This window comes from Phyllopteryx taeniolatus, chromosome 8, assembly GCF_024500385.1.
Source record: "Phyllopteryx taeniolatus isolate TA_2022b chromosome 8, UOR_Ptae_1.2, whole genome shotgun sequence".
Lineage (NCBI taxonomy): Eukaryota > Metazoa > Chordata > Actinopteri > Syngnathiformes > Syngnathidae > Phyllopteryx > Phyllopteryx taeniolatus.
Genome location: NC_084509.1, coordinates 24,847,531 through 24,871,081, shown reverse-complemented (window position 1 = coordinate 24,871,081; position 23,551 = coordinate 24,847,531). Strand labels below are relative to the sequence as shown.

The following is a 23,551-nucleotide window of genomic DNA, read 5'->3' as shown; positions in this document are numbered from 1 at the left end:
CTGCAATAATAATCTGCATTGTGATCAAGCAAGAAGATTTCAGACGACACCAATTCACCACCATCGCTACCTTTTTATGCAAAACAAATCATTCTCACTTTCAGATCATTAAGTGTACTTTTACAGTCAGTCGTATCCATACAAAACATGTTAAAGAGGTTTGAAACAGGAATGTACAGTATGTTGGAATGTGAAATTAGTTTGAAATTAAGACAGAACCTGAACCGTAACATGCAAAACAAAAATACCTCAAAACGTTTTTCCAAAACAAAATATGATGTTAAATGTCAAGCGAGTACGCCCAAAAAAATTCTCTTACCAAAAACACTGACCTTAAGTGTTTTAATTACATGATTTTTTTTCCATGTGATTTCATTAGGTACGTCTAATATAAGATTATTGAAAGGGGCAATATTTAAGCAAACCAACTCTCTCTCATATTTGGGATGTAATATTTTCCTCTATGGTGCCTCAGTAAACCTGTGAAATATGAATTCAAATTGTAAATGCGTGCCTGACTTGCAGATGTTTTTCTGGCCTGAAATCACGTCATTTGAATTTCTCGAGCTTATCTACGTCACCAGCGAAGATCTCCGCCTTTCCTTTCTGCTCAGGAGCCAGCTCTGTTAACATAACGTGCGCTCTGACCAATCAGACGAAAGGGGGCGGTCTTACCCAAATATGGACAAAGCGGATACAAAACTGGGTCAAAAAGAAGTAGCTGTCAGAAGGGCCTTTTCTGGACACTCGTATAACAAAACCAAGGTTTTGTTTTTTTTAAATGAAATTCATACTTTTATACTGTCCATGTTAGAGAGTCACTCTAGGGAGGTATAAATAGCGAAAATACAGGACCTTTAAGTACATATTTCATTATTTTGTATCAAATATACTTTTATTTTTATCGCTTTTAAATATTTTACAGTACTTCAAAATAATGCTTCATGTTTTTTCGGCAGAATTGTTTTGGAGGGAGTGTACAAATGGGGGAAATGACATTTTATGGGGACCATGACTTTTAAAGTCATACAACCAGAGCTCAGGATCTTCAAGGGATATCCCAAATGGAGATGTAGTAAGAAAACATGTCTTGTGGCAAGAGTAATACTGTAACCTGATTCAGTCACCAAGGTTGGAAAATGGGAATGTTGATATTAGCCAAGATTCTTAGGATGAAAACCGGGAATGCTCATCGTATCCAACACTCTAAACGTCCAGCACTGGTGGAGCATTTTTCTATGATCCTGAAGTTAACCATGTTCTTAAGTCGCAGGTGGTGTTTGTTTGTGTTTGCATGTTTGTGTTTGTCAAAATTCCTTTTGGTTGCTGCCGTTTTACTATTTCTAATGTGAAAAAGGTACTCAAAATTTGTTGCAATCCTTAGGCTGCATATATCTGTAATGTATTAGATTAAATATCATCTAGCAATCGTGATAATACCGAACCATGATCATTTTGGTCATGCTAAGCGTGGTATGAAATTGTCATGCATTTCTGAGGTGTATGCGTGCGTGTGATTGCGTGTGCCTGTGCATGTGTGTGGACGCCGCCATGCCACGGCTCTGTAGCTGATTGGCATATGTAGGTCAGACAGAGTGCTTGTTGCTGTATGTACATAAAACATCAATGTCTTTAGAGCAAAGAACAGGGTGTCACGAGGGTGTCAAAGAAAACCAACTCACACTACATTTGTACTTTAAACTAGGAAATAAGAATATACATGATTAGTCCTGCCCATGCAAAATATTCTCGAACCAACAAGGTTTAGACAGAACACAGGTTAGCTGATTTCAAGCAACACACCATGTAAAATTCACAGTGCAGCGAGAAAAATCTATTTGAACTCCTAAGCTATTAACTTAACTAGAATAACTTAGAGTCAATATTCAGCCAAAATAGAGAGCAAACAACGTGACGTGGTTGGAGGTGTTGGTGTTGCCCTGCTTCATAAAAACGTTTTGGATGTAGTGAGACACCTAGCAGGGAGAGAGACCAAACCGTTCCAAAAATAAACGAAAATCCCTGAGTAATTGCAGAAGCCCCCAAAGAAAAAAAAGGCTTTTTTAATTGCCTACAAATTCCGGCAAATGGCTGCTAAGAACAAAGCAGACAGGATCGTGAAAAAAGAACACACACTGCTATTCCGTCACAAGGTTTTAAATTGCTGCAAAAGAGCATCGGAACATTCCACATCACTACTCACAAACAATTCTTACTGAGTTTGGAAGGAACAAACAACAATGTGTGGCAAAAAAAAAGGCGAACCACACCAACATCAAAACCCTGATGTGAAATATGAGGGACGTCATGGTTTGGGGCGGCTGAGCAACGAAGTTATATCATCTACAGAAAGATTTATTCCAAAGTTTGGGCGGTTAGCACATCTGCCTCACAGTTCTGAGGACTGGGGTTCAAACCCCGGGCCCGCCTGTGTGGAGTTTGCATGTTCTCCCCGTGCCTGTGAATGGTTGTTTGTTTCTATGTGCCCTGCGATTGGCTTGCGACCAGTTCAGGGTCTGCCCCGCATCTCGCCCGAAGATAGCGGGGATAGGCTCCAGCACGACCGCTCCGCTACCTTAGTGAGGATAAGCGGTACAGAAAATGGATGGATAAAGACATTATGCAGTGCAACTCAAGTCTGTCTGCCAAACTAAAAAAAAAAGAATGTGTGGTGCAACAGGACAATGACCCAAAGGACAGCAGTAAATCAGCAGACTAAATGACGCCTTCATAAGTCAGAGTCCTGATCTGAGCCCGATTGAGTAGCTATGGCACGACCTCAAGAGAGCAACTGACACCAGACATCCTAAGATGATGGCTCAACTGAAACTGTTTTGTAAAGAGGAATGATCGAAAATTCCTCCTGACCATTGTGCAGATTTCATCTGCAACGAGAGGTTACTAATGGTTGAGGTTATTGTTGTCAAAGGAGGGTCAACCAGTTATTGAATCCAAATAGTCACATACTTTTTCCATCCTGCACTGTGATGTTTACATGTTGTGTTCAATAAAAACGTGGAAAACATATATTTGCTTCCTGTACAAAAAATGTTTGCCTCTTGTGACTTAGTTGAAGATCAGATCACATTTTATGATCTATGCATGCAGAAATTCAGATAATTTCAAAGGGTGCACTTTTTCTTGTCAATGTATATAATTCGCTCGGGGATGTTATGGGTCACATCATGGCACTTATTAAATTTAAGAACAGATTCATAGATGAATGCGCTGCAGATGTAAATAATTCTGAATCGATTAATATATTTACAGAATGTAAAAAGTGGAACTTGGAAATGCAGCTGCCACAAGAGTCTGTGGCTTATATAACACAACTATTGTTCCAACATAAGTCATGTAACTGAAAGCGTGATAAACCCTCTGGTGGATAGCGGTCCTTTGGAGAGCAGCCTCTGCTGCCTCGCAACACAAAGTGTGTGGGTGCTAGACGGCAAGACATGTTGCCCAAATGACACAAAACACATTACACGTCGGGTTGTGGGCATAGTTCCATGGCCAATTACACGCTGTACTGGTAGAACTGGGCAAAGTTATTCAGGAACAAGGAATTGCAATTCCACCGAATGACCACTGCATGGAATAAGGGCGCTTGGCGTTTATATAAAGGGCTATACCCCCAAGCCCCGTGATGTCACGGGACTAGTCTTTAGCCCCGCCCACAAAATCAGGAACATTTAGAAGGTGAAAAAGAGTTTCAAGCCATATCTCAACGATTCAGTACTATATTGTTCTCAGTCTTTGCGGGTTTCCAGCACGAATCTTCAAACAATCTATTTCGAAACGACACGAAAATGACTTTGGTTGCAATTTAACTTTGGGTGAATAAAGACTGATATGGTTGAATCACCTAAATCACTCGCTCTCTCTTTGCATGCAGGCAGAGGTGTGTGGAGCTCCTCCTCGTCGATTTTTTTCAATGCTAAACAAGATGAACTAGAGAAATACATTGACGTTGAGTTGGAGGGAGTAGCTCTCAGTAAAGGGTTGACTGTGACTAATTTCAAGAGACAATTCAAAACACAACTGTTGGGTTTTTGCAATGATGAGAAACATTTGCAAAATGTTCCATTCTATTTTCTTTCTCAATAGAAGCAAATTAACGTTATTGTTCAATTATTATGGGATTTAGTCATGCATTTCATTCAGGCTTTGAACCTTGACTCAGTCTTTCCTGTGAGGAGTTTCCATGTTCTCCCCAACGTTTTCTCCCACATTCCAAAAACACACATGCAAGGTTAATTGTCCTATCCTAAATTGTCCAAAGGTGTAAATGTGGGTGTGAATGGTATGGGTTGGTAGCTTTGGAACATGGAGGGTTACAATTTTCTCAAGGGCCCACAGTCTCAGCAACTAATAACAATAATACAATCATAACTAACTACCAAAATCTTCTCCATTGATACATGCGCTTTGTTGTTTGTCTATGAAACTTCAACTGGCAGCTTGGATGAATATGCAGACACTATTACATAATTCTAAGGTACAAAGATCTTGCCAAATGGAACGGTAATTGATTTGTTTTATATCACAAAAAAAGACAACTTTCCCTTGATCGGTTTGCTGTGCCAGAATCAACTAATGAATCAAAAGAGAAGCAGACAAAAGAAAAAACACCTGAATCCGAATTTCCCCGTGCTATTATGAAATAAGACTCTTCAATGAGGAGCTGTAGTCCTCCTCCTCTTTCCCCTCCTTAAAGTTAATGAGCAATAAGCAGTTATAATGTTTATTAAGTGTGTCATTTCTTTATAATAGTGTATTTTCACTTATTTCTATATTGTGCTATATTTATTTTTAACCACACACTGATAAAAAAAATAAAATGGTAGGTATAGCTTAGTTTTGAGGCTGGAATGGATTGATTGTATTTCCATTCATTTCAATGGGAAACATTACCTCGGTTTACGAACGTTTACGACCAGCACCCTCTTCAAAAGAGGGTACTGGTCGCTGAGTTGGCAGCCTAAGGTTTTTAGCTCAGCGGTCGGCGCAGTGAGCGCATTCAACTTCCAACAGGTGGTGTGGCGAAGGTACAGGTTCGAACTCAGGTGTGATTGGACGGCACAGTATCACCACTGTTACACTACCGTCTCTAATCTTGCAGTAAGACGACATGAGAAATAACGGTACATCTCGTGACTGTTTTAAAAAAAAAAAAAAAAAAATTACATTGCAGTACAGTACCTCTTAACACTGGGTCAATAACATTATGTCTTATGTCACATATGTGTGAGATTCGGAGGGCTGACAACAGCCTATACCTGTATATAATTACCAGAGGAAGAGGCACCTCCCTGTGTCCCAATAGAATGCTGTAAGCGGAAAAGAAGACATATAGTATAATTTCATCTCACCTAGTGAGTTTTTTTTTCCCAGTGGAATTGTTTGCTACCACAATCTTGACCAAGAGAGTAGATATAGACATTGCTATGGACACAGCCTGGTCCACTACTATGAGTGTAAATTTGCTGTCCTGCTGTGTCATTGAGACTAGTGTGGAGAGAAAGAGGATTGCTGACAGTGTGGGTTTTACGTCAGTAGTCGTCAGCACGCAGAGCAACCAAACAAGCTCTGGCATTAGACAATAACAGGGACAGAGAAACTGTGCTATTGCACTCATTGCCACTAGTCTCCATGCACTCAAACATCCACTCCCCTTCTAAACAGGGCATGGGGAAAAACTGTGTTATTGGGATACTAGTCAATTTGATGAATACATCTTTTGAACATGAAGTCTGTCTAATTTCATTTGCCTGTGACGTAGTTACCCCAATATTCCTAATTTAAATGATGTAATTTTTGGGGGAAATGCCCTGTACTGAAATGGCTGGTCTAAGTGTAATTAATCTGACAAAAAGGTCATTAAAGCTCTGCCTATGATGTAAAATCTATTATTTTCAGTGATTGCAAACATACAACGCATATAAAAAGTCACACACCCCGAGTGATGACACCATGTTCCACCACTTATGTGACCTGTAACCTGTCCCATTCAATTGAAAAAAACATATTTTCGATAGGGGAAGTAAAAATAGCTGACAAAATGCTGTTGCACAAGGGTGCACACCCTCTTATAACTACAGATGTGGCCGTATTCAGAATTTACCAATTACATTCAAACGAGGGATGTCCTGATCCAATCATCTGATCGAAAATTGGGGTGGATTACATAACTTTCAGATGATTGAGATCAGGTGAAAAAGATCGGTTGTATCCATTTTTTGACATTTGAAAGGTTACAAAGTGACAAAATAATCCTAAGGTGTGAAAGGTGCTATTTCTGGTAGTCATGTTTTTTGTTTGTTTGTTTGGCAAGTGGCGGCACGGTGGGCGACTGGTTAGAGCGTCAGCAATTAATAGTGAATGAATTTAGACACCTCAGATTTCTTCCAACAGGCCTCATTTCCTTCAACAGCCTTCTCTATTATTCAGTGGACCAGCAGCATCTCTGTAAATAATGCAGCAGAGCGCAGAGACAGAAAGGTGGCACAACCATGCAACTCGAACCATGACTCCAACTTCTCAGATGAGAGCGACAAAGGACGCTTTCGCACCTATAATTTGCTCTCTCTGAATCATGTTTTCAAAAAATGTCTGTTCCCCCCATCTTATGCCCCTTTTTCATTGTACCGGTTCTACCACCAACCACCTCAGCGCTTTTTGGTCACTTCTCCAATCCACTTTTTGGGGGCCAAGCGGTGACAATGGCACTGCTTTTTAGAACTTCCTCCAACCTGGTTCTAAAACACAGGCCGAGGAGGGCCGTAACGTAACTGTCATCTGATTGGCCGACAGACGTAGGCGTTTCTTTCAGCGCGGTGACTTGTCACTTTCACAATTATGGCATCTAAAGGCTGCCGCACACCGAGTGCCGCCACTGAAACCGAGTGAACTGTTGCGTTGTGTGCGTGATTAAGGCCTATTTATACTCCCACGGCCACATTGCATTACGTGACCAACGCATGGGCCGCGCGGCTCCTATGCGGCACTTGACGCGCACACGGGAAAAATTGTCGCCGTCTGCAGAATGCCGTGGAGATCACCTCTCGTGATTGGTCCGTTTTATTCACATGCTGTGATGACGTACTCAGCTTTCCCCTTGGTTCCACTAGGCTTGACACGATCAGGATTTTTGGGGCCGATCACCGATCAGCGAGTTTAAAAAAACGATAACCACTGCTCGTCGTCGTCACTGTCAGGTTCCGACCTCCTGATCGGCTCAAACGTACACTTTGACGATGGCAAGTTCAGTTGGGTGCTCCTGTATGTCGAAATCCTCCTCCACATATTCCAACACGTTGCTCGCCATTGCGTATAGTGTGTAGCGCGCTGCGTTTGTCAATTGCAACGTCACTTCTGGTAGCCCTTGCCGTGGATAGAGTAACTCCACCCCGGTGTCTTGAGCTTCGGGTATGTTCGGGGAGTCATTATGCGTCATATGGTTGAAAACTTGCTGGAAATTACATGCATGTATTACATAACATCGATCCATCCATTTTCTGAGCCGCTTCTCCTCACTAGGGTCGCGGGCGTGCTGGAGCCTATCCCAGCTATCATCAGGCAGGAGGCGGGGTACACCCTGAACTGGTTGCCAGCCAATCGCAGGGCACATACAAACAAACAACCATTCGCACTCACAGTCACACCTACGGGCAATTTAGAGTTGTCAATTAACCTACCCTGCATGTTTTTGGGATGTGGGAGGAAACCGGAGTGCCCGGAGAAAACCCACGCAAGCACAGGGAGAACATGCAAACTCCACACAGGCGAGGCCGGGGATTGAACCCCAGTCCTCAGAACTGTGAGGCAGACGTTCTAAACAGTCGCCCACCGTGCGCTTATTACATAACATAAACAATGCAAATATTAATTTTAACTAACCCCATAACATCTTTGTCATCTGACCTTTAAAGTACACACAGCACCCCATATTGACAGGAAAAAAATGGAATTGTTTAAATTTTTGCAGATTTATTAAAAATGAAAAACTAGAATATCACACAGCCATAAGTATTCAGACCCTTTATCCTATATTTAACTCGGGTGCTGTCCATTTCTTCTGATCATCCTTGAGATGGTTCTACACCTTCATCGGAGTCCAGCTGTGTTTGATTATACGGATTGTCCTTGATTAGGAAAGCCACACACCTGTCTATATAAGACCTTCCAGCTCACAGTGCATGTCGGAGCAAATGAGAATCATGAGGTCAAAGGAACTGCCTGAAGAGCTCAGAGACAGAATTGTGGCAAGGCACAGATCTGGCCAGGTTTACAAAAACATTTCTGCTGCACTTAAGGTTCCTAAGAGCACAGTAGCCTCCATAACCCTTAAGTGGCAAACGTTTGGGATGACCAGAACCCTTCCTAGAACCGGCCATGCAGCCAAACTGAGCAATCAGGGGAGAAGAGCCTTGGTGAGAAAGGTAAAGAAGAACCCAAAGATCATTGTGGCTGAGCTCCAGAGATGCAGTCGGGAGATGGGAGAAAGTTCTAGAAAGTCAACCATCACTGCAGTCCCACCAGTCGGGGTTTTATGACAGAGTGGCCTGAAGGAAGCCTCTCATCAGTGCAAGACACATGAAAGCGCGCACGGAGTTTGCTTAAAAAAAAAAAAAAAAAAAAAAAAAAAAAAAAAAAAAACACCTGAAGGACTTCAAGATGGTGAGAAATAAGATTGTCTGGACTGATGAGATCAAGATAGAACTTTTTGGCCTTAATTCTAAGCGGTATGTGTGGAGAAAACCAGGCACTGCTCATCACCTGTCCAATTCAGTCCCAACAGTGAAGCATGGTGGTGCCACCATCATGCTGTAGGGCTGTTTTTCAGCTGTATTGGTGTTTTTCAGCTTCAGAGACAGGGAGACTGGTTGCAATCGAAGGAAAGATGAATGTGGCCAAGTACAGGGATATCCTGACGAAAACCTTCTCCAGAGTGCTCAGGACCTCAGACTGGGCCGAAGGTTCACATTCCAACAAGACAATGACCCTAAGCACACAGCTAAAATAATAAAGGAATGGCTTCAGAACAACTCTGTGACTGTTCTTTAATGGCCCAGGCAGAACCCCGACTTAAACCCAATTGAGCATCTTTGGAGAGACCTGAAAATGGCTGTCCACTAACGTTCAAGACCCAACCTGACAGAACTGGAGAGGATCTGCAAGGAGTAATGGCAGAGGATCCCCAAATCCAGGTGTGAAAAACCTGTTGCATCATTCCCAAAATGACTCATGGCTGTATTACCTCAAAAGGGTGCTTCGACTAAATACTGAGCTGAGCAAAGGGTCCCAATGCTTATGGCTGTGTGAAATTTCAGTTTTTCTTTTTCAATTAATCTGCAAAAACTTCAACAATTCCGTTTTTTTTTTCTGTCAATATGGGGTGCTGTGTCTACATTAATGAGGGAAAAATGCACTTAAATGATTTTAGCAAATGGCTGCAAGATAAAGAGTGAACAATTTTAGGGGGTCTGAATACTTACCCACTAATTAAATGACTTGTTCATTTACTTAATTGCTCAAAAAATTATATTTACAATAAATATATCTTATTTATGCTAGTGAGGCATAGTGACAGACAGAACAAATAAATGCTCTTCTATCAGATGGCAGGAAGTACACACAGTAATGAATGTACCCACTTTTTGTGACATTTTTGTTTGTTGGTGTGCCGTGAGATTTTTCAATTGTAAAATATGTGCCTTGGCTCCATAAAGGTTGGAAATCACTGATCTGGACAATGTACCAGGATATAATACATCAGTAAATCGAAAATAACCCGAGCAAATTATTCTCATTCGTGTGGTCAAAATAAGATATGCTATTACAAGACATCTAAACAAAACGGGGCAGCAACTATTGAACATGGATGGCTATATGCTAACTGTAAACATGCTAAACCAAATATGCATCCTTTAACACAAATGTCTGATATGTTTCCATGCCATGTACATTGTTCAGACAGGTCTTTATCCTGTATACAGCATATTTCTTCCTATATTCCGACTCTCCCAAGCGTGGTCGGGCTGTAGCATACCTAGCATGCACTTAGCTTCCGCTTGTTAGCTCCGGATGCTATCGCTAATATCCCAAATGTGAAAAGGAGCCAGCAACAGGGCCATTCAGGGTAAAACTGGATGCATTCATAATTATGCAGGCTTTCAGATCTCATGTAAGAGTTTGTTTCCTATGCAAAACGTTAAGACTGACTCCACTGAAGTCGGACAAAAGGACGAATGCAGATATTGTTCACATATTTTTTGTCATTACTATGTCTTGAAGCATGGCTACATTTTTAGGTCATAGATAATGTTTACTAGTTAATTTAAGTCTCCATTAACCGGGTTAATTTAGGGTACGGTATATCGTCACTAAAAAAGTGCTGCGACACAACGATATTGCATGTTTACAGTACAGGCCCTGTAAGAGTGACAGTAACAGAGTCGGCTGCAGGCACGAGTCTGTGCACGTCATCCTCTGTGTCGAAAGCGGGCGGCACCTTGGTTACTCCCCAAAGTGTTCAAGATGAAGAAAAAGACAAGGAGAAAAGAAATATCCATAAGCTCTTGCGCTTCTGCAGGCCGGCCGCAGCTCATGGAGAAAGAAGAAGCACGGAGTGAAATCTGAAAGCATTTTGCCGACAGTCAGGACAAGCCAACAAAGCCTGTCTGCAAAGCTTGCTATGAAGCTACTCAGGCTAGAGGAGGGAACACCTCCAATATGAACAAACACCTCACTGAGCAACAGGTTAGCAAATGTGACAACGACTTACCTTTAAATAACTCAAACGAGTGTAAAAAAAATTTATCATCAAACTTGCTCCTGACTGGTTGCATTTGACGAGGCAGATACTGTAATTAATACTGTTTGAATTTAAGCAAAGAACAGTTGGACTCCCACATACTCGCGGTTCACCATCCGTGGATTCACCTATTTGCATATTTTTGTTCAAATTTGTTGTTGGTTTTTTTCTCACTTTTTTTTTGGCGGGGGGGGGGGGGGGGGGGGGGGGGGGGTTACAGTGGTCCGGCCTGGTCCTTATCCCCCCAAAATAGCTGGGGTCCACTGTAGAACACGCAGCCCCCAATTATGCAGCTGCATTTTGTCACTCATTTAATTCAGAAACGTGGTTTTAAATAGCAGTGTAAATGTAACACTAACTGTGGAAGGAAACAATTTATGATTATTATGAGCATTTTAATATTTTAAACAAGGCTACAAATCAAAGCAGCTGCAAAAGAATAATTTATTTTAGCGTTAAATAGCTGACTGACTGTCAGTTTATTTTATTTTATCAAGAGGGAACATAAGTACACTGAACAATAATATAAACATTTTTGTTTTTGCTCCCAATTTTCATGAACTGAACTCCAAGATCTAAAACTTTTTCTCCATACACAAATGGCCATTTCCCTCAAATATTGTTCACAAATCTGTCTAAATCTGTGTTAGTGAGCATTTCTACTTTCTCGATAAGTGTAGCATATCAAGATGCTGTTAGACAGCATGATTATTGCACAGGTGTGCCTTAGGCTGGCCACAATAAAAGGCCACTATGAAATGTGCAGTTTTGCTTTATTGTAAACCAGTCAGAATTTGGGTGTGACCACCATTTGCCTCACGCAGTGCAACACATCTCCTTGGCATAGAGTTGATCAGGTTGTTGATTGTGGCCTGTGGAATGTTGGTCCACTCCTCTTCAATGGCTGCGCGAAGTTGCAGGATATTGGCAGGAACTGGAACACGCTGTCGTACACGCCGATCCAGAGCATCCCAAACATGCTCAATGGGTGACATGTCCTGGGATGTTTTCAGCTTCCAGGAATTGTATACAGATCCTTGCAACATGGGGCCATGCATTATCATGCTGCAACATGAGGTGATGGTCGTGGATGAATGGCACAACAATGGGCCTCAGCATCTCGTCACGGTATCTCTGTGCATTCAAAATGCCATCAATAAAATGCACCTGTGTTTGTTGCCCATAACATACGCCTGCCCATACTATAACCCCACCACCACCATGGGCCACTCGATCCACAACGTTGACATCAGCAAACCGCTCACCCACACGACGCCACACATGCTGTCTGCCATCTGCCCTGAACAGTGAAAACCGGGATTCATCCGTGAAGAGAACACCTCTCCAACGTGCCAGACGCCATCGAATGTGAGCATTCGCCCACTCAAGTCGGTTACGACGACAAACTCCAGTCAGGTCGAGACCCCGATGAGGACGACGAGCATGCAGATGAGCTTCCCTGAGACGGTTTCTGACAGTTTGTGCAGAAATTCTTTGGTTATGCAAACCGATTGTTGCAGCAGCTGTCCGGGTGGCTGGTCTCAGACGATCTTGGAGGTGAACATGATGGATATGGAGGTCCTGGGCTGGTGTGGTTACACATGGTCTGCGGTTGTGAGGCCGGTTGGATGTACTGCCAAATTGTCTGAAACGCCTTTGGAGACGGCTTATGGTAAAGAAATGAACATTCAATTCATGGGCAACAGCTCTGGTGGGCATTCCTGCAGTCAGCATGCCAATTGCACGCTGCCTCAGACCTTCCGACAACTATGGCGTTGTGCTGTTTGATAAAACTGCACATTTCTGTGTGGCCTTTTATTGTGGCCAGCCTATGGCACACCCGTGCAATAATCATGCTGTCGAATCAGCATCTTGATATGCCACACCTGTGAGGCGGGATGGATTATCTCGACAAAGGAGAAATGCTCACTCACACAGATTTAGACAGATTTGTGAACAATATTTGAGGGAAATGGCCTTCTGTATATGTAGAAAAAGTTTTAGATCTTGGGAGTCCATCTCACGAAAAATGGAGCAAAAACAAAAGTTTATATTTTTGTTCAGTCTATATACCCGTAATCATTTTGTCATTTATTATTCCAGTAATTCCCAACCAGAGGTGCCACAGAAAACTGTCCAACATCATTTAATCAAAGCCTGTTAATGTAAAAAAAAAAAAGTTAATTCCTTATCTTTAATGCACAATGTGAATTTAGAAATAAAAACTGTTGGTCATATATTTAAAAAAAAAAAGAAACCAATTAGTCGGAGGTTATTAAGTGAAAGGTCTTATTTCTCTTTTATATTCAAAATTTCTCTTTAACCAAGCAAAAATAGAGTTTATCCAAATAATCTATTGCTTGATAGAATTTTCAGTAGGATACTCGAATACTAAAATATTCATTAGCTGCAGCCCTACATTCAACTCCCCCATTATACTGTCATATTTTTTATTGTTTTATTAAATCCTTGCTTCGGGTCCCTGTGCGATTAAGCTGCAAAAAAATTGCTCCTCAAAATTAGAAAGTTGTTCCTCCAATGAAGAAATGACGAGCAAAACTGTTCCTCAAAGAAAAAAAAAAAACATTTTCAGCTTTGTGTGTGTGTGTGTGTTGCTGAAGTACAACCCCAATTCCAATGAAGTTGGGATGTTGTGTTAAACATAAATAAAAACAGAATACAATGATTTGCTAATCATGTTCAACAATTTTTTACTTGAATACACTACAAAGACAAGATATTTAATGTTGAAACTGATAAACTTGATTGTTTCTAGCAAATAATCATTAACTTAGAATTTTATGGCTGCAACACGTTCCAAAAAAAGCTGGGACAGGCTGCAAAAAAGACTGAGAAAGTTGAGGAATGCTCATCAAACACCTGTTTGGAACATCCCACAGGTGAACAGGCTCATTGGGAACAGGTGGGTGCCATGATTGGGTAGAAAAGGAGCTTGCCTGAATTGCTGATGATTGTGATTCACAAGCAAAAATGGGGCAAGGTTCACCTCTTTGTGAACAAGTGCGTGAAAAAATAGTCCAACAGTTTAACGGCAATGTTCCTCAACGTACAATTGCAAGCAATTTAGGGATTTCATCACCTACGGTCCATATCATCATCAAAAGGTTCAAAGAATCACTGCATGTAAGCGGCAAGGCCAAAAACCAACATTGAATGCCCGTGACCTTCAACCCCTCAGGTGGCACTGCATCAAACTAGCTAACTAGTGTGCTACAGAGCTAAACATCTTGCTCTGACTCGCTCGATTGTTCTGACATTGTTTAAAACAGAGGTCACTAACTCGCAGCTTGCTTCCGGACCCATAAGCAGTCCCAAACAGACCCACACCATGGCCCAAAAAGAAAAGTTAGGATTCAAGACTGGGTGCTTCTATTTTAAGCGGCGCAATATATTACAGGCTTTATGGTAGTGATGAACTGTACCGACCAATCACATGCGACTTCGGCCACGCGTTCAAACAATACAATCTGTATTGCAGGCAGTAATTACTGAAATCCCTGACTGCGCACAGACCGGACAGACACAAGGAGAGAGAGAGCCTGTAAGTCGAGTTAAAGACAGAGAAAGATTATAAAATGACTGACAAAGAAAGAGAACAAATGGCGAAAAAAAAAAATGGCACAGGAAGAGTCATTTTTGTTTGCACTTCTCAGTGGGAAATTTAAGGGTGGGAAGTTAAAGAGTAACAACTGTAATACAAATCTGTAATATAGCAGAACCACAAAGCAAGAACTGTGAATTAGCGGAGGATTACTGTATCTGTATGACATGATGATAAGTGAAGGGACTCATTGTCCCAGGGGTGGGACTCATTGTTTCCATGACATGTGCATCCTGGGATGTGCTTATATTTAAGTTCAGCAGTGGTGTTGCAATTTAAATATATTTTTTGTTTTATTGAAGTTATTTTTAAGGTTTTTTTTCATAATTATTAATTATTTTATTCAATTGTAGTGCATTCCTATGTTTACCTAGTCCTAGTCTATCCTGACTGGACTGCATGCTCTGTGAACTCACACACAGTTTAAAACACTGAAGCACAGACTCAAAACATTCAACACAGTTCATCTGAGTCACCACACGCCTTGACTGCTGGTCCAAAAACAGTGCTAGTGTATTTCTCATTTTTCTTGAACCAATAATAGGGAACCTCGACCAAAACCTGCCATGAAGTCAGGCAGCAGCACGCAGGCACTGACCAGTAAAGTCATCACAGTGTGTATACTGTGTGTACTATACTGATTGGCAAAAACTTGCTCAATACTGTACTATGAACAGTCGACAATTTGAACATCAAGTATTTCAAGTAATTTTATTCACACTGTACTTGAAATATCAGATGAGAAAACAAGGACCTGTAAAATTTTGCAACTCCAGCTCAAACTCTTAACAGGAGTTTTCTCTCCATTAGCCCTGAGCCTGAGAAACTAATTTGTCTTCCTCATTACAGAATACCAGAGGGAAAGGGTCAGGAAGTTGCCTTTTTGTTCCAAAGCAGATTCCGCAAATACCAGATTCAAAGGGAGAATCCCGTTTCCCCTTGTTTCCAGTCAGCCAGTTAAGACAAGATGGCTTTTTTTAACTTGAACGTCCATTCGCCCTCATGCGCCACTCCGGCATGTTTGCTATAACCAGACATTTTTAATAGCAGTACATCTTTTCTTTGCAGCTCCATTAATTATGGTCATTGTGTAAAATTGCAGGACTTGCATATGTGAAGGAAGTTATACTCGTGATGACTGATGGGCTGTGCCTTAACCAGTGTTGGGAAGATTACTTTGCAAATGTCGTTGGTTACAATAAGTTACCCTATTGAAAATGTAATAGTATTTAAATTACTTTCCTAAAGTAATATAACTAATTACATTTGATTATTTCTCTTAATTTTGAATGAATACATCAACATATTATATATACATCGGCTGAAATAAATATTTAACACGTCGCCCTTTATCTCACTAAATATATTTCCAACGGTGCCATTGAGCTGAAAATTTCACCAGATGTTGGGAACAACCCAAGTAATCCATACATACAAAGAAAGTAGAACAAATAAGCTCAGAAATTAAGTTGCGTGTGGTGCTAGGTAGGTTAATTGAAGACTCTAAATTGCCCGTAGGTGTGAATGTAAGTGCGGATAGTAGTTTGTTTATATGTGCCCTGCGATTGGCTGGAGATCAGTTCAGGGTGTAACCCTATAAAAGGGTTGCGCTTAGGCCAAGGTAGAGCTCTACATTTTCATGAGAATCTAAAACAAGCATTAAAGGTATACAAATCAGTACTGTATTTATATTTTGGATGAAGTCCAATCAGATTAAATTCATGTTTTATTTGTAGGAGAAGTAAACACATCTAATAGCGTCATTCTTTCGAGAGACAGTCCAGCAGTTATTTTTGGATATCCTGTCAACACTCATCATTGTTAAAAGGATAGGCGTACGTCCCGTCTGCTGTCGTTGAAAGATTGTTTTAATCTTTGTGAGCTCATGATTTCTTCAAAGAGTCCTGTCAACAGCCAGAATTCAGAGAGAAATCAAGGGCCTGTCTTAAAGTTCACTTTTTTAAACTGGTTGTGACACGGCTAAAGATGGGCATTTGTTTTCACATCTACCTCCACCAATGGAAAATGATCTATTTTATTATGCTGCTTCCCAAGTTAGGCTGACACTACTCCGTTTGTGTGTGTGTGTGCGCGTGCGTGCCTGTGTGTGCGTGTCTATACGCACGCGTCTGAAACAAAAAGTATTATGAATAATCAAAATATATGATTACTGCATTTAGCATGCCAAAATACTTCAAATACACCATCATGAATTTAATGCTGTAATTCATTAATATCTTAGCTAGCTGTTGATGCAAAAAGCAGTACGCTATTACACCATGCGGTGTGTGGCAGAAAGGGGGTAAGCATAAGCCCTGAAACCTGAGGGATTCCAGTTCGTAAACCCCACCCAAGCACATGTAGTTGTTGTGTCCCCGGGCAAGACACTTAACCCACATTGTCTACGAATGAATGCGGTTGAATGTTCGGTGGTGGTCGGAGGGGCTGTAGGAGCAGAATGGCAGCCTCTCTTCTGTCAGACTGCACAAGTAGCTTACCACCACCAGGGGGTGACTGAATAATGCATGAAATTGTAAAACGTCTTTAATTGCCTTGAAAAGTGCTACATAAGTGTAAGTGCATTGTGATTATTATTATGACAGAAATTGGGGTGATGCAACTTGACAGAATGCAGGATCGCAATCTGAGCTTAATGTTTCGCTAAGTGATGGTCCATCTCCAGAAGGTATCACATTACGAGGTAAAACTGACATCAACACATTGCGCAAAAATAGGTTATCTATGATGTAAAATTAAGAGTGCAGCTCACGTCTGACCTCCCTTCGAAGTTCCTCTGTGTTCCTCAGCCAACAGCGACTCAGCTCACTCAGCTCCAGGATTGGCTGCACTTTCAGTCGCACAGTGTCACCAGACTGGCGGATCATCTCAACTATCTCGTCCCGGCTCTTGTTCTCTACATTGCGCCCATTTATCTCCACCAGTCTGTCTCCTGGCACCAGACCAAGCGCCAGATCCTTTGTACCTGCACCAGGTTCAGCAAAGTGAACTACCCGCCTGTAGACTGCTCCGTCTGGGCTGCGGTCCAGCATGGTAGTGCGACGCAAAGAAAATCCAAAATCCCCTGTGTTACGACGTTGGAGTACCAGCTCGCGTGTCTCGGGTGCACTCGGTGCAACAACAGCTGGCAGCTGTAGTTGCACAGGGAAGGTCTTGTCAACCAATTCAGGGATGGAGAACTGTCTGACAGTGGGTTTTGCTGTCTGTTGGTTGAGGCTGTGTTTGCGCAGCATGTTGAAGACTTTGCTCTCCACTTGCGGAGAATCAGCGTTCTGTCCTGAAGGCGTGGAGCCTTCTGAGGAGCTTTCTTCTCTGCTTCTTTGGGAAAAGGAAAAGCGCTTCATCATTTGACCCATCTGCGAGGAGTTCTGCTTAGCCAGTGAGCCGAAGTGAGCTACGCGATCTCGTACAGAGTTGCGATGATCCTGTCCTCCGCCGTCACCCTTCAGGTCATCATTGGAGCTAGCTGCGCTCAGCTGCTCATCCAGAACCATACTGCTTCTGTTGCTCAAGCCGTCTGATTCAATGTCAGTCAGCGTGAGCTCTGAGCTGCTGGCCACTTTGATCGGAATTGGGTTGGAGATCTCCAGTTTGTTCTTGGACTCACGCTTTGCCTCTCTCTTCAAGTTGAAGAAACCTCGCCGCATGCTCATCTCCTCCAGGCTTCGCAGCTCTGCTGCAGACATCCTCTCCTTTTTATCTTTCTTTTCCTTCCTTCCTGAGTCCCTCTCCTTATCTTTTTTCATCAGATTGAACATGTTGATGAATTTTATACAAAGTTCCCCAGCAAAGTGGCTCTACTTTCTTTTTTTAAGAATGAAGACCACTATCAGATACTTTTACTCAGCCGGGACAAATACCCTGAAGAAAAACGGAGAGAAAGACAACTTGTGAATCACAGAACACAACATTGTCAATGTGAAATTGTATGAATGGCTAAGCAATCGATTATGATACTGTACATTAGGGGTGGGACAGTTCACAAAATCCACAATTCAGTAATACCACGATTTTGTGGTCACGGTTAGGTATACGCTGACTGTTAGGAAAATCAATAATGTCTCATGAGTTCATCTTAAAACTGAAAGAAAGAGGCATTCTTACATTAAATATAACTGTGACAGTCTGAGGTTAAAAGTAGGTGAGATTCTAGCTTCAGGAAAGGGGACATTGCTAAATACAATTTTTTTTATTTATTTGGCAAAGACCGATATCATAAGAAATGTTGAAAACAAGTCGTTATTCACTGTCGCTAAAAAGCAGTGGCATTTTTTGTGCACACTGAACACAGTGTATCTTTCAAAATCTGAGTAAAAATGGCTCTGAAAGGGCCGACCGACCCTTGAATTAGTGCTTACAAAAAAAACAACAAACAAAAATACCTTTGCAAGCACAATATCGGTCAACAACAAAGTGAAGCATTAACGTCTTTAAGCAAAGCACACAACATTAGCATGACATTCTCGTTTTGTTTCCTCCTTTGGTGGTGACTTCAAGGAGCAAGTATCCGTAAGGGATGGCCACTTGATTAGGGATCAGGAGGAGGACCGCAGCTTGACCTGCTACTTATAATTATAATTAAGGGGTTGTATTTTTTCGGTTTTAATAAATCAACACTGATTATGATTTAATAACTTGTGTTTATACTTACTATCAGAATTTACCACAATTTTTTTTTTTTTTTTAATTCAACCATTTATCCAGGTAAGACAATTTAGAATAGTCTCTTGCAATGACGACCTGGCTGCAGAGAGCAGGGTAAAACAAAAAGGAGAACAAAAAGCAAATACAAAGAAATACAACAAACTGTACAATGTGATGTACGCCGGCTGTACAACAAACAACATATACACGAAACATAAATAATAATTCAATGGGAAATAAACAGACAAAATCTCCCATTAAAATAAACCATTGCTGCCTTCAGATTGGCATATAGGAGGTGCCGTGTTGAATTACCTCTTGTTGCACATGTTGTTTGAAACTTAGCTGATTAGTAGATGAGAGAGGTGCAAGATTCAGAGATCAGAGATGTCACGATCATAGCATACATGACGTCACTCATGCTTGCTCCAAGCTGAGTTTGAAAATAAACAACTGTAGGTTTCTAACAGCTGGTCGTCCGTTGCCAATACTTGGGGGAAAAATTTTTTTAAGTATTAAAGGATTCTGAATTGTTTACATCTTTATCGAGATGCATCTAAGAACCAATTATTTATCCCACTTCTACTGTTAGGTACTTAATCAGAACATAAATTCACTATTACCATTTGATTATGAAGTAATATATTAGTTGTCAGTTAATCTAGCCTATTTTTGTATAGAATAGTATGAAGTATGAAGGCAAGTATGAAGGCGATCAATTTTTCAGTTTTTTTTCCAATATCACTTAAAAGAGTCACATCCTCACATCCTTCAATCCTAAAGTTCTTATTACAATGTGTGGATGAATGAGTCACCAACTGAATTTCACTAAGCAATGAGGTAAGAGACTTCTACAGAATAAATAAGTGCAGTGATTAATATGGTTCAACTGAAATCAATTCCAACAAAAATAACCTTACATAATGTAGTGCCAGCTTCTATATTTATTTAAAAAAAAAAAACAGGATCAATTCAAGATTTATGATTGACATTGCAGGGAAGGAAAACCTGAGATTGCACTCCATCAGTCTTTTATTGTTGTTGAAAAAAAATTAGCTCCTTCTTTACCACAACGGATCGATACAAAGTCCGCATCACTGCAGACGCAGCACCGATCTGCCTGTCGATCTCCCGTTCCATTCTTCCCTCACTCGTGAACAAGACCCCAAGATACTTGAACTCCTCCACTTGGGGCAGGATCTCATCCCCGACCTGGAGAGGGCACGCCACCCTTTTCCGACTGAGGACCATGGTTTCAGATTTGGAGGTGCTGATTCTCATCCCAGCCGCTTCACACTCAGCTGCGAACTGCTCCAGTGAGAGTTGGAGGTCACGGCTTGATGAAGCCAACAGAACCACATCATCTGCAAAAAGCAGAGATGCAATACTGAGGCCACCAAACCGGACCCCCTCTACGCCTCGGCTGCGCCTAGAAATTCTGTCCATAAAAGTTATGAACAGAATCGGTGACAAAGGGCAGCCTTGGTGGAGTCCAAACCTCCCCGGAAACGAGTCCAACTTACTGCCGGATATGCGGACCAAACTCTGACTCCGGTCGTACAGGGACCGAACAGCCCGTATCAGGGGGTTACCGAACCCCCTACTCCCGAAGCACCCCCCCACAGGACACCCCGAGTGACACGGTCGAACACCTTCTCCAAGTCCACAAAACACATCTAGACTGGTTGGGCGACCTCCCATGCACCCTCGAGGACCCTGCCAAGTGTGTAGAGCTGGTCCACTGTTCCACGGCCAGGACGAACACACTGCTCCTCCTGAATCTGAGATTCAACTTCCCGACGGACCCTCCTCTCCAGCACCCCTGAATAGACCTTACCAGGGAGGCTGAGGAGTGTGATCCCCCTGTAGTTGGAACACACCCTCCGGTCCTTCCAGTGGCTTAATTACAACAATTCTGCAAAGATGAGCGGGCCAATATTCCTCTATAGCCTCTAAGAGATTCAGTGCAAGTTATCGCAAATGCTTGATTGCAGTTGTTGCTGCTCAGGGTGGCCCAACGAGTTATTGGGTTGGGGGGCAATCATATTTTCACACAGGCACATGTAGGTTTGGATTTCCCCCGTTAATAATAAGAAACTTCATTTAAAAGTGTGACAAACATGCAAAAATAAATAAAAAAATCAGGAAAGGGGGGCAAACACTTTTTCACACCACTGTATATAGCGCTTTACCTACATCGTCACAGTGCTCGAAGCACTTTACATTCACACACCAATGGACGTGCCAGGCCTGGGACCAAATTCGGGTGCAGTCTCTTGCCCGAAGGACACTGACACGCAGACAGTCGGAACCGGGATTCGAACCGACGACCCCTCGCTAGCCGGACGACCCGCTCTACCAACCGGGCTGCAGCTAATTCATGTATTTAAAAAAAACAAACAAACAACAAAATCTCTTTATTTTGTCTGACTGAAATCCAAAACTGAATGAGGAATGCACTCGAGAGCTCCTGAATTAAAGCAGCCATTCAACATGTAAGTGGCCCATGGGGGGCACATTCTTGGCTCCGCTTCTGTCTCGCCATGAACTGACAAAAACCCGGCTGAGATTGTTCTGCGAGCGACGGAGCCGTCCTGTCACACGCAAGCGAGCGGAAGTAGGGATGAATATCGACCATGACAAGCGCACAGCATTGCTATTCCTAATGCGTGCTCAGTCACCGGGGCGATATTTCGCTTTCGTGTATGCGATATTGAAACAGCCGTCACGCTCAAGGAGCTTCTTGTTGAACGGCTTGAACGCTTTACTCCACACACGGCAACCACGCATAATACAACGAGGGCAAGAGTCTCTCTTTAATAAGCGCGTCATTAAACCCAGCTCGCGCTGAGCTTCGACACCTGGCACACACAAGTGTGCACGAAAAGCGACGTTTTCGCTCACTCCCGTGTGCATTGTGCGACCTCGGGAACAAAAAAAAGGAATGACAGCGCTGTATAGGTGTAGCTTTCGGCTACGCTAGCTAGCTGAGCTGCCGCTAGGTAGGCAGAGGTGCCGTCGAAGGCAAATTAGGTCCATTTTCCAAGTCACCGCAAACCAAAAACCTCCTCGAGCCAAAGGCGGTACCGTGGTGACGGTTTTGTTTAGCTTCGAGGGAACAAACCCAATAGCCTGCTAGCGTCATTGATGTTAGTCACAACCTTAGTTTCTGCCCTCGGTTGTTGTTTTTTTTTTTTTTTTTTTTTTTTTTGGGTAAAGAAAATCCTGGAACCCATTGGAATGATCCAGTCCGCCTTGGCTCCACACTGCTGCCCACCCAAATATTTGCTCGCTGCGCGCAATTCGTAAATATGACAGGAAGAATACTCACTGTTCGCTTCAGCGAATTGAGCAGCACTCGTAACACGTTCCAGGGTGCAGCCTCTGCCTTGTAACTAACGTCTTTCCATCGGTGGCTGCTCCCAGGACACCGCCTAGTGCGGCGGACGGCCGACACCTGCTGGACACTTGGAGGCAACTGCACCGTACAAGTGTTGACCAACGTACAGTAGACGCACATTCTCTGTTATGTCAAAGTGCACTTCTAAAATGTCAGAAGTATTCCAGTGTATTACGGTTTACATGATAGATTTACTACTTGAATTTGGTGCGAACATGACATAAAATAATTGGCGAATTCATGTAGCACGCCTGTGTTAGCTTGAGCTGTGAAGACAGTACATCTATTTTTTTTTTTTTTAAAGACATAATCGCACAACAACACTAAGACCACTGTGGCTATTATAGGCTACTGAAACGAGCACAATACCATTGAAATTGATTTTATTTCCCATTTGAACGACTGTAACATGACTATTTCTCACGAGGGAAGAACTTCCCCTGGCTGTCATTTGACAGTGAGCTAATGTGACTCTTCTTCACCTGTGTTAAAGACGACAACAACAAACTGTGGCTATGGGATATCGATGTCATCGCAACGCATCTGACGTGAAAAACAAGCAAACAACCTGTTGTTTGGTGAACAGCAGAGACAAAGACCCATTTGATGGAAGCACACGGTGATTGGGGAGTATCTATTGGCTTCCAAACAATAGGAACCATTTTGTCAGGAATATCTTATGCAACAAGGAAACTTTATTTGCAAAGACAATACAGTACATACTCGGCAATGAATATGTGTGCTGAATGGGAACTGAGATTCAAAGAGCAATATGACATTTATGGTGTCAACAAAAATGCGTAGTTGCTAAATACCACGTGAATGGTGATGATGATAATTATTATTATGGCCATTTTTTTGTCTTGAGTTTGTTGTCACATTTCTGTGGGGCCAGTTATACATTACTGTGCACAAGTAATAGTAGTAGTCTCGCCACGCTGCACTATTTGCATATCTGTTGTTGACCAATACTGGCCACTGATGGCAGAGTAGCATCTGCACAACTTGCACACTGATTGAGGAGTATCTGCAACATTTGCACAATCGACAT

At 42.2% G+C, this 23,551-nt stretch overlaps 1 protein-coding gene across 2 annotated transcripts in view; it reads right to left on the bottom strand.

Moving 5' to 3' along the window:
* myo18ab (myosin XVIIIA b) overlaps window positions 1-22,905 on the bottom strand; it is a 146,875-nt gene extending 123,970 nt beyond the window's left edge. For both annotated transcript variants that reach the window (XM_061781687.1, XM_061781688.1), the window contains exons 1-2: window positions 22,432-22,905; window positions 17,216-18,317 (exon numbers count right to left, since the gene is read on the bottom strand). In XM_061781687.1, coding sequence (XP_061637671.1) covers window positions 17,216-18,214 — 999 coding nt within the window. In that variant the 5' untranslated portion in view covers window positions 18,215-18,317; window positions 22,432-22,905. The remainder of the gene's footprint in view (window positions 1-17,215; window positions 18,318-22,431) is intronic.
* Window positions 22,906-23,551: the final 646 nt, after the last annotated feature.